The sequence below is a fragment of the Danio rerio genome, chromosome 1 (assembly GCF_052040795.2).
Source record: "Danio rerio strain M-AB ecotype USA chromosome 1, GRCz13ab, whole genome shotgun sequence".
Taxonomy (NCBI): Eukaryota; Metazoa; Chordata; class Actinopteri; order Cypriniformes; family Danionidae; genus Danio; species Danio rerio.
The window spans coordinates 52,534,600-52,547,056 of NC_141021.1; the positions used below are offsets into that span (position 1 = coordinate 52,534,600).

The following is a 12,457-nucleotide window of genomic DNA, read 5'->3' on the forward strand; positions in this document are numbered from 1 at the left end:
TGTGTGGATGTTTCCCAGAGATGGGTTATGGCTGGAAGGGCAAACGCTGCTTAAAAACTTACTGGATAAGTTGGCGGTTCATTCTGCCGTGGCGACCCCGGATTAATAAAGGGATTAATAAACTTAGCCGAAAAGAAAATAAATGCATGAATGAACACTGATGCACCTTGTGATCTCTGTAGCACTCGTCGGAGCAAGCAGAGCTGCAAATCATCTGCTCTGCGTGGTTTGGCTTATCAATAGTTTTTTTTTTTGTGTATAGACAGCTGTGACAGTAGTTTTTCACTGTGTTGACGGTTTATTTGCATCATATTCGTTGTTCTGTTAGTGTAAGTTAACCTCTTTTCGCAGTAATTACACACTGTTTAGTTTTTGTCTGGTGCATTGACCGCTGACATTTTACTATGCCGCCCCACCACTTGCTTGCCGCTGATGGGCAGGTAAGGTGAGTTTGCATCTGTAAACACAGCGCCCCCTCTGTTCAAAACTTTTATGGCGATTCGTTCAACATGTCTACCAGTTTGAATAGTCACATTCTTGAATCGATTATCAACCGGCTCACGATGAATTGTTACATCCCTCACAGTGGTTTGTTGTAGACAGTCGGAGAAAAAAAAAAAATTGGTTACTAAAGCTAATAATTTTGGCCTAAAAATGGATTTTAAAAAATTAAAAGCTGCTTTTATTCTAGATTAAATAAAACAAATAAAGACTTTCTCCAGAAGATAACATATTATCAGACATACTGTGAAGAATTCCTTGCTCTGTTAAACATCATTTGGGAAATATTTTTATTTTGGCTTATAATTTTGACTTCAACATGTATTTCCTCTCGGCTTAAAGCTTCGAATTTTCCCACAGAGTTCACAGACATATTTCCCCCTCTATAGCAACTGAATCCTTGGAGATTTGGCCATGTTTCCCCTGGAAAACCTCTTATGGGGGGATTTGAGGGGTGTTAATCCGTGGATTTCGGTCGCTCGCTGAGACACAACAGTTTGCATTATTTGTTCCAGTTTCTCACCCCTAACAGTGGCGGATACGAGCGCTGGTCCGGTTAAGACTCCAGCAAAAGCCGAGCGCTTGATCTTCTGTAAGGACATCTAAAGATTTCCTTTACCCCTCCGTCAAGCTGTTCGATCTTCTTTTTCCTGCTAATAGGCAGAGAGACGTCTGCTGTCATGCAGTGTCACCAGCGGGTCTGAGCCACTAACAGATCAATGCCAGCACTGCTAGTTACAAGAGAGCACCTTGGAGATGTGGTCAAGAACGGCGGGAAGAGTTTGATCAATGTTTGAGCCGTCGTGTGCTGATTTATGCTACCCTGAGCTCTAAAAAATGGTCTAATATACAGTAGACACCATTATATAGATGCAGTTAGAATTGTGTTATGCGGGGAAATAAGTATTCAACACGTTTTTTTATAATAATAATATTTCTAAAGGAGCTGGTGACATGGAATTGAACCAGATCTTGGTAAAAACCCAAACAATACAAACATAAAAATAAAACAAAGCAAAGCAAAACTGATAAATAGCTTCTGCTTAATAATGAAGTGAAACTAGGAGAAAGACTTAACTACTGAAATGTATTTAATACTTTATATAAACGTCTTTTTAACGATGGCAGCTTAAAGAAGCCTCTTATATGGAGAATGAAGTTAAGCGCATTGCTCAGGTGTGAGTTTTTCTACAGAATTCAACAGAGTGTACAAATCTTGACGGTTCTGTGGGTCTCGTCTATCAAATCTGAGCTTTATTTTGTATTCTCTATTGGATTCGTGTCAGGTGATTGGCTGGGCCATTCCACAGCTTGATTTTCTTTCTCTGAAAGCATTTGAGAGTTGGTTTCATCTTCATCATCCTGCTAATGTAGATGTTGAACTGAAGCAGCTAATAATACTTTACAATGATGAAGGGCAGAGGATTGACTAACTACCCAGAGATTTCAGCTGCTGTCTGGGCATTCACTGCCTTTCTACGCCTCCCTTTCTTCATGTGTTTAATACTTTTTCCTTGCGTCGTTTCATTTTATTACGCATTACTTCATTTGTAAACTTAAAAAGTTTTGTTCTCTTTGCATATATGGATTTCTTTGGCTGTTATTAACATCTGGGGAAAATTTCAAGTCAACAGCACCTTTAAAATGTGTTTTCTGATAAAAATGGGGGCGTGTTCAAGACTTAATTTTCCCGCTGTACAGTATGTGTACACCAACCAACTTGGTCAAACGGGAAGTTTGAACTGGTAATGTAATCTTCTAAACAGATTTTCACACAGAAATGAACATTTGTTGGCATATGTAGAGTTGTGGAGCCTACACATTTCTCTGTAAATTAATTATTTTTTTTATATTTAATTCATTTTTTTCTCTTATGCTTTTTGGATGATATTGTATTATGTTGTGTCCGACTGTTTGTGTATTGTGAAATGGCCTTTGTACCCTTTTTTATTTTCTTTTTTTGTTTGTTTGTTTGTTTGTTCTGTTTATCTTATTATTTATTTACTTATGCGTAGGCCCACACGGAATCTGCGAGCGCAGAATTCCGCAGATTTTCCTCAGAATTCCGCAGATTTATGCAGATTTTTAGCCCATTATTAATTCTGTTTATTTACTTGAGTAATTGTGTATATCTGAATTTATTCAGTTTTTATTCAGTAATTTATTACTTTTTATTTCATATATTAAGGTTTTAGTTATGATACTCCGCTGGATACTCTCAAAATAATTCCGCAGAAATCCGCATATTTTTACCAAAATTCTCTGCAGAAATAGTAAAAAACGTCAGCAGATTCCGTCTGGCCGTACTTATGCGTCTTTTGTGATCCCCAGCGCTCCACTAGTGTCTGAAGGGAAAGGCACGTTCACGTTTTTACCAGAACTGGCACTACATATTTGGTTATGTACCATATTGACGTCGATGCGTTCAGGCAAAAGATCCGAACCCAACTCCATTCATTTATTTGACGCTGAGTTGATGGTTTCGTTAAAGAATCAATAGTTTTAAACATGGTGTACTTTCAGATTTAAACCTCAGCTGGATGTTTTCAGTCACTAAGTGCTGTTTAACCCTGCATAGAAGCTCATTTTCAAAAACCTATAATAGGGGCTCTTTAAACACTCCTTAACATTACACTGCAGAGTGATTATTCTGAAATTTAACATCTATTTCAATTTATTTAGGAAAACAAATTGTAAAATTTCTAAATGTAACAATTTTTACTGTATTTTAAATTAAATGAATGCAGCCTTGATGAGCAAAGACTTCTTTCAGATAGTTGCTGTTTAACCGGTGGCCTAAAGTGCAAAATCCCCAATGATTTACAGTGGTGTCTTTATCTCGTAAGGCTGGTATTGTTTGTTACTCACTTGTATTTGTCAGCTCAGGTCTTTAACCAGCGTGTTTGTGTGTTTCAGGTTGCTCTGCATGCGTGTGGAGTGGCGACAGACATGGTTTTGGATCGCTGTCTTCAGGCGCGGGCTGGGTTTGTGATCAGTCCTTGCTGCTACGGGTTCATTCAAAACACACTCAAGTTCAACTTCCCCAAGAGGTGAAAAGCAGGTTTCTCTTTCTCACTCTCTTTTCATTTGTTCCCCTAATCCCAAAGTATACAGCGATGGTGTAGATCTGTAATTATTCGCAGTAATAAATGCTAAGCTCTGCATACACTAAAAAGACGATTGAATGATTATGAGCAGAGGTGTTTTAATTGAGATACAGTTGTTGCATGTTTCTTTTAGGCTTGTCACTATAGAGTTGATGAACGAATTATTCGCCCTCTTGTGAATTTGTTTTCTTTATCAAATATTTAACAAATGATGTTTAACAGCAATTTTCACAGTATTTCCTCTAATATTTTTTCTTCTGGAGACAGTCTTGTTTGTTTTATTTCGCGCAGAATAGAAGCAGCTTTTAATTTTTTAAACCCTTTTAAGGTCAAAATTATTAGCCCCCTTAAGCAATATATTTTCAATAGTCTACAGAACAAACCATCGTTATACAATGACTTGCCTAATTATCCTATTCTGCCTAGTTAACCTAATTAACCTAGTTTAGCCTTTAAACGACACTTGAAGCTGAATACTACTAAATTAAGGTAAAATATTATGTGCGCTCATCATGTCATAGATAAAATAAATCAGTTTTTAGAAATGAGTTATTAAATCTATTATGATTAGAAATGTGTTGAAAATTTTCTTTCTCCGTTAAACAGAAATTATAGAGCAAATATAAAGGGCGCTAATAATTTAGACTAACTGTATTTATCTAAACTAATTATTGTTATTAAGTGATGAGTGTTGTCGCTTTGAAGCATAAGCCGGATTTACTAATTTCTTATCATTATTTTTATGTATTTATTACTAATATTAGTTTTACCTTTTGTAAATTTTATTTGAAAACAATTAAATCATCCCATGTTAATGAATAATGTAACAAACTAAAAAGCTAAACAACTAAAAAACTATTAGTTACTTTACTTAAAGAAAGTAAATTTGTTTTAACCTCTGAAAGTGAAGTGCTATTTTGGGGTTTCTGCCTGGATTTCGCCTACCCAAATTCAAAAACTTCCCAAATCCACATGCAAAGGTGTGAATGCAAACATTTAGTATTATTTTAAAGAAAACCCTTTGAATTTTCATGAAACACTGCTGAAAGTGATTAAAATAATTGTACAGTTGCAATCAGAATCATTAGCCCCCCTTTAAAGTTTTTCTTTTAAAAGTATTTCCCAAATGAGCATAACAGAGCAAGGACATTTTCACAGTATGTCTGATAATGTTTTTTCTTCTGGAGAAAGTCTTTTTTGGTTTATTTCAGATAGAATAAAAGCAGTTTTTAATTTTTAAAAACCATTTTAAGGTCAATATCATTAGCCCCTTTACGCTATATTTGTTTTCGATAGTCTACAGAACAAACCATCATTATACAATAACTTGCCTAATTACCCTAACCTGCCTAGTTAACCCAATTAACCTAGTTAAGCCTTTAAATGTCACTTCAATTTGTGTGCTTTCCACTGTATTCTGTTTCCAAGTTTTACGCAATTTAAATTTGATTGCAGTTAACTACAATGACCCAGTTTATTATGAACGTGGTCAGAAATAGCTAACCGTAATAGATAACTACAATAAACATTCATTATCGCGTCTATTTCTGTCTGTCTCTTCACATGAACGTTCTCAGAGTATCAACAATCACAGCTGAGCCTCATCAGGCCCAAAATAAATGTTGGCAGGACCGTGCAAAAATAAGCTGAGAAAGAGAGCGAATGTGCGTGTTTTGAAGAGCGTTTCTTTCTAACCGTCATTAGTTTTTCCTTCCAATCGCATGCTATCGCTCTCCAGATCTGCCATAAACCTTCATTTAATCTCAGGCAGGAATTTTGCCGTAGGCTGTGAGCATCAGGGTGGCAGGAGCAGCGAGCGCAGGAAATTATTTTTCCATGGTTGTGTTCACAGTTTTGCCATCGTGTGATTTGTCAGCATTGCTGTTCAACAGTAGGACGACCCGATGACAGACGGTTAATGTAGCAAACATTACCTACCACATACAGAAAGTCTGTTCACACCTGGTGTTAGATTGCGTTTTGCTTGATTGGGTCACAAGTGGATGAAGGAGACATGTTACTTTTTACGCCTTGCTTTCAAATGAGTCTATTATTCACTTTCGATCACTTTTCTGATGAGGGAAGGTCTATTCTAGATGATTTTCTTGCTCTATTGATTAAATTTGTTAGTTAAAAATAAACGTTAAAGGGGTAGTTCACCCTGAAATGAAAATGTGCTCAGTATTTACTCACCCTCAAGTGGTTACAAAGCTTTATGAGTTTCTTTCTTCTGTTGAGAACAAAAGAAGATATTTTAATCAATGCTAAAACCCTGTCCCCATTAACTTCAGTAAATACATGTACTTACTGTGTACTTATGCTTGATTAAATACATGTATGTAATTACATTTGTAAATACACTGTTGACCATCCCTTACACCTTAACCCACCCTTAAACCTACCCATGCCACCAAACCTGTCCATAACCCAACCTCTATCCCAACTCAAAAGCACCACAAGTATTCTCAAATACATTATAAACACAGTAAGTACATTGTATTTATTTATTTTTGATGTAAGTACACAGTAGTTAAGGACACTTAATATAAAGTGGGACCAAAACGATGGCTGTGGAAGTCAATGGTTACAGGTTTTCAGCATTTACATTTGCGTACATACAATGCAGTTAAAAAAATAAAGCAAGATGCAACTGATTTTTCTGGTCAGTTAAAAATAAACATTACAGGTGTAGTTCACTAAAATTTTTTAAATATACTCACTATTTTCTCACCCTCAAGTGGTTGTAAAGCTTCTTCTGTTGAAGATCTTTAGAAAAATGTGAGAAACCCATAACTATTGACTTCTATAGTAGAAAAACAAATACCACGGAAGTCAATGGTTACAGGTTTTCAGCATTTTACTCTTTAGATAGGTCCATAATTCAATTATACACACTATTAATATAGTGATGTATGATTTAACTATCGTTTCCATTATTTTAGTTACTAATATACAGAATATGTGTTGTAATGCACGTAACCGGAAGCCCTAATGATCTCACAAGATCGAATGTATTTCTTTGTAGTCCTCAAATTCATTCACTGTAGGCTTTGCTAGGCTATCACTGTAAAAGCCAAATGTCTCCCTTTGCATTAAACTTTGAGCATCTTACGTTTAGAGATGTTATTTATGTTCACACAGCTACATTACACATCAACTAAAGTTTCAAATGTGTTATCGTTGTGGACCACTCCTTAAAGTTAACTGCACTTAATTGTATTAGATAGAACAGCTATTATCATCCACTTCTGATTGAATTGTCTAAAATATATATATATATTTATATATATATATATATATATATATATATATATATATATATATATATATTTATATATATATATATATATATATATATATATATATATATATATATATATATATATATGTATATATGTGTGTGTGTGTGTGTATATATATATATATATATATATATATATATATATATATATATATATATATATATATATATATATATATTTATATATACAGTTGAAGTCAGAATTATTAGCCCCCCTGAATTATTAGAACCCCTGTTTATTTTTTCCCCTATTTCTGTTCAACAGAGAGTAGACTTCTTCAACACATTTTTAAACATAATAGTTTTAATAACTTATTTCTAATAACTGATTTGTTTTATCTTTGCCATGATGACAGTAAATAATATTTTACTAGATATTTTTCAAGACACTTCTATACAGCTTAAAGTGACATTTAAAGGCTTAACTAGATTAATTAGGTTAACTAGGCAGGTTAGGGTAATTAGGCAAGTTATTGTATAATGATGGTTTGTTCTGTAGACTATCAAAAAAAAAGTTAGCTTAAAGGGGCTAATAATTTTGTCCTTAAAATGGTGTTTAAAAAAATAATAACTGCTTTTATTTTAGCCGAAATAAAACAAATAAGACTTTTTCCAGAAGAAAAAACATAATTAGACATACTGTAAAATTTCCTTGCTCTGTTAAATATAATATGGGAAATATTAAAAAAAGCAACAAAAATTTAAAAGGGGGCTAATAATTCTGACTTTAACTGTATATATATATATATATATATATATATATATATATATATATATATATATATATATATATATATATATATATATATATATATATATATATATATATATATATATGTCATTGGCCCATGAAAAACTATTTTCTAACTCTAACAAGAGGCAATTCAATACAAATAACTTGGGGCTCTATTTTGACGATCCATGCCATCCAAGTGCAAAATGCACGGCGCAATCGCATTCAGGGCATGTCAGAATCTATTTTTGCTAATATAAGGACAGAAAAATCCGCTTTGCACCGTGGGGCATGGTCTGAAAGGGTTGAGCTTATTTTCTTAATAAGTTATAGGTGTGCTTTAACAATAAACCAATCAGAGTCTCGTCTCCCATTCCCTTTAAGAGTCAGTTGCGTCGCGCTATGGTGCATTTGCTATGTACATGATGTAAAGTAAGTGTAAGTGGAAAAACTGAGCATTTCACAAGCAAGAAAACGGTTAAACAGAGCATCTACAGCACGAGAATGACAGATAAATTATTAACTTTCGCTCTCGAGGGTAGGGAAAACCTTGTATGCACAGACATCAATTACCCTATAAATAATTAAATTCATTTGTTAAGAGCAAATATTTGTTTTAAAATTATTTCTAAATTCAGTTCTAATTTCCGCAAACGAATAAATGAACAATAATAACGAAGTGTGCTCAAAAACCTGAGTTATATCCAAATACACATGCTGTATAGTGTAAAACCTGACAGGTGGGCAAATCTAAGCTTGTTTTTAATTTAAAAAAATATATAAATATGGATATAATAAATAATACTGCTAATAATAATAACATTGTACAAAAGCAAATTGTTATGAATAAACTGAAAAAGCCCCCCGAAATGAAGAAGGCATGAAAGAATGGTTTTTAAATTTATGTAGGCTAGAAAATAATATGTTTTGTAATATTTTAATCCTTTATATTTATATCCTATATATATATATATATATATATATATATATATATATATATATATATATATATATATATCCTTAATATTTTAATTCCTTTTCATTTGTAAAGATATTTGCGTATTGCTCTACATCTTGTGTGTATGAAGCAGTGTGTAAGCGTGGCGCACAACTAACGCGCTCTGCGCTGGACAATAGACCGGCTTTGTTCTGGTCTATTGAAAAATCTATTATAGTCCCTCAAAATAGCAACGCGCCAGTGATACACGTCAAAACGCCTTTATTATTAGACCAGAATGCCTATGAGCCCACATATGAGCGCAAATGCATTTGCTATTTAAACAGCGTAGCGCAAAACGTTAAAACGACTCTTGCACGGAGCTGAAACTAGCAAACAACAATTGCGTCGCACCTTGCGCCACATTGCGTCGGGTGTGTGATAGGGCCCAATATGTTAAAACTGCTATCATAACATTATTAATCAATATGTGGCTCTTTTTGGATTCTCAGAAGCTATAGAAATTAAAAATGTGAAACAGGAAATAGTTTGGGACCATTGTTTTTGTTTACATCTCTCAAAATCATAACAGGATCAGAAAAAAACGTTATCTATATCATTCCTGTAACTCTATTTACAATCCACTTACACCTTCCAAGAATGTTTTCAGGGTCTCCTTTAAATCCTTTCCTTAAGTTTGAGTGTTTTTTTATGCCTTTACTCCGTCATGTCGTTTTTCATTCGCGCCTCAGTGTATGTGTGAGTTCATTAAGCTTCCCTCTCTCCGTCTCTTTCACAGTGCGAGGTTTGCGGAGACTTTGAGTTATAAGGTAAGTGTTTCAGCACTCTTTCTTTCTCTTGCTCTTTTCATTATCGCCTACACGTGTTCAACGTCACACCGCCTGGTTCCTCATGCAAGAGCCCCTGTGGGAAAACTCTGCAGGAACACTTGTGTGAACTTCAGCGTTTGATTCAGTGCAGGTCACGACTTCCAGAACAAAATATATATATATATCGGTGAGCTTGTTATTATTAATCATAATCAGAAAGAGTCTTATTAGACCATTGCAACAACTTGGCTTTTCCAATATAAACAGAGGACTACTGAAACCAGCAATACAAAATAAAGTTGTACTAAATAAAAAGTCACTGTTTGAATTAAAGGAAGCTAAATCTTCAGAGTCTATGGTGTATGGTGATATGTTTCTGGCTCATTATTTATGGACAGCAATAGTTTTAACTCTATTAAATGTAGTAAATATGACATTTATTTCTGGACAATAAAGGCCTAGATGGTTCTTTGCATTGTAATATTTAGGTTTTTAAAATGAAACAATTGTTTTGCTGCTTGTTTTTCAACAGAAATAGGGAAGCAGGCGGTCTCATGTAGTTGCGCATTGTATTTTGGCTGCTCTTATCTGCAGGCGCTGTCTGAGCACTGAGTAATGGATGCGGTTAATCAGTCGTATCTCACTGTCATCAGTGTGTGGACTCCAGCATCTCTCACACACTGTGCTCACAGCCCCTACCCAGATAACACCTACATAGGGGTCCACCAGGGACAGCCTGTCCCCTCAGTCAAGATTCTAAACAGATACGCTTTTCATTAGTGTTGCTATTTGATTTGATTTTTAAAAAGCTCATTATGTGTTGTGCATAGATTTTAGGGCATGAATAGCACTACTACATGTAGCAGCTTGTTGACTTTTAGTTACAAGCATAACAACAATAACATAGAACCCTCTAGCAACTAACCTTAACACCTTAAAAAAACTGGTTGATAAATATAAAATAAAAATACTGAAAATTACCGTCAGAAACATCAATTTTAAGGACAAATTATTTCTGAGTAGCTAATTCAGAATATTATTATACACTCACCGGCCACTTTATTAGGTACACCTTACTATTACTCAGAGATTTTGCTCCATATTGACATGATAGCATCAACTGGCGATTTGTCAGTTGCACATTCATGATGCGAATCTCTCTCTCACATCCCAAAGGTGCTCTATTAGATTGAGACCTGGGGACTGTGGAGGCCATTGTCATGTTTAAGAATTCAGTCTGAGATGATTCACGCTTTATGACATGGCGCGTTATCCTGCTGGAAGTAGCCATCAGAAGATGGGTACACTGTGGTCATTAGGGGACGGACATGATCAGCAACAATACTCGGGTAGGCTGTGGTGTAGAAAACATCCCCCACACCATTACACCACCAGCATCAGCCTGAACCGTTGATAGAAGGCAGGATGTATCCATGCTTTCATGTTGTTGACCCGACCATCCGAATGTCGCAGCAGAAATTGAGACTCATCAGACCAGGCAACGTTTCTCCAATCTTCTATTGTCCAATTTTTGTGAGCCTATGTGAACTGTAGCCTCAGTTTCAAGGTTTAAGGTTTAACTTTATTTGTCCCCGAGAGGAAATTTGTCTTGGGCATAAAAGGTGCTACAACATTGTCTAAACAGACAGTAAAAATAAATAAAACAAAATAATTAAGAACAAACAGTTAAGAACATACATTGTTTACAGAATAAGACCGTATATAAATATAAATATATAAAACACAGAACCCAGTCAAGTGCTAGCGTACTGCAGGAGCAGTGTTATTGGTAGAGTTCAACAGTTTTATGGAGGTAGGAACAAACGAAAGCTTCAGTCTATTAGTTTTACACATTGGCATTCTCAGTCTTTTTCCTGATGGTAACAGCTGATATTCACTGAAAAGGGGATGTTTAGAATCAGTGCTAATACGTATTGCTCTTTTTATAGCCGCCTGTTCGTATAGAGTCTGGATGGGCTCTTATTGTTTTATCCCTATAATTTTCATGGCTGTTTTTTGCATATGAACCAATTTATTTTTCAACTGAACAGACAGGTTTCCAAACCAGACTGTGATTCCATAGCGAATAAGACTCTCAAACATAGCTCGGTAAAAAACAAGCAAGATATGGCTACCCACCCCATAAAATCTCAGCCTTCTTAAAAAATAAAGCCTCTGTTGTAGTTGTGTGCATAAACTCTCAATGTGTGTTCTCCATCAAAAAACACTGTCCATATAAAACCCCAGGTATTTGTAAGATGTGACTTGCTGTATCACTGTGTCTTTAATGATCACAGGCCTGTGTTCAGAAACACTTCGTGGGTCAAGTACCATTTCTTGTGTCTTTTTTACATTTAACACAAGACAGTTCTTATCACACCACTGAATGAAATGATCGATTTCACTGTGGTAGGATGATAGGTCCATGTCATTGTGTAAGAGACTTAAAATGGCAGTGTCATCAGCATATTTCATAATATAATTATTAAAATGTGTGCTCCTGCAATCATTTGTGTACAAGGCAAAAAGCACAGGTGATGAAACACAACCTTGTGGCACTCCTGTATTACTGTATCTGACCTCAGAAAGTGTCCCTTTAACCCTTACCTGCTGAGCTCTGTTACTTAAAAAAAGAGTAAAACCATTTAATTAAGAACGTACTGACACCCATGTTATGCAACTTCTCTAAAAGTAGATGTGTCTGCACTGTATTAAATGCCAAACTAAAATCAACAAATAAAATACGAGCATAAGCTTCCTGTTCTTAGCTGACAAGAGCGGCACCCGGTGTGGTCTTCTGCTGCTGTAGCCCATCCACCTCAAGGTTCGACGTGTTGTGCATTCAGAGATGCTCTTCTGCAGACCTCAGTTGTAACAAGTGCTGATTTGATAAAGTCTGGCCATTCTCCTCTGATCTCTGGCATCAACAAGGCATTTGCGCCCACAGAATATATATATATATATATATATATATATATATATATATATATATATATATATATATATATATATATATATATATATATATATATATCCGCACAAATTAAA

General features: G+C 35.0%; 1 protein-coding gene across 11 annotated transcripts in view; it reads left to right on the forward strand.

Moving 5' to 3' along the window:
• The window catches only part of gstcd (glutathione S-transferase, C-terminal domain containing), a 158,396-nt gene that overhangs the window by 140,838 nt on the left and 5,101 nt on the right, over positions 1–12,457 (forward strand). For all 11 annotated transcript variants that reach the window (XR_015475610.1, XR_015475612.1, XR_015475614.1 and 8 more), the window contains 2 exons: positions 3,418–3,551; positions 9,379–9,409. Coding sequence is in view for 6 of the 11 variants with exons in the window: in XM_087235346.1 (XP_087091472.1) it covers positions 3,418–3,551; positions 9,379–9,409 (165 nt within the window). In the remaining 5 variants the exon portion in view is untranslated. The remainder of the gene's footprint in view (positions 1–3,417; positions 3,552–9,378; positions 9,410–12,457) is intronic.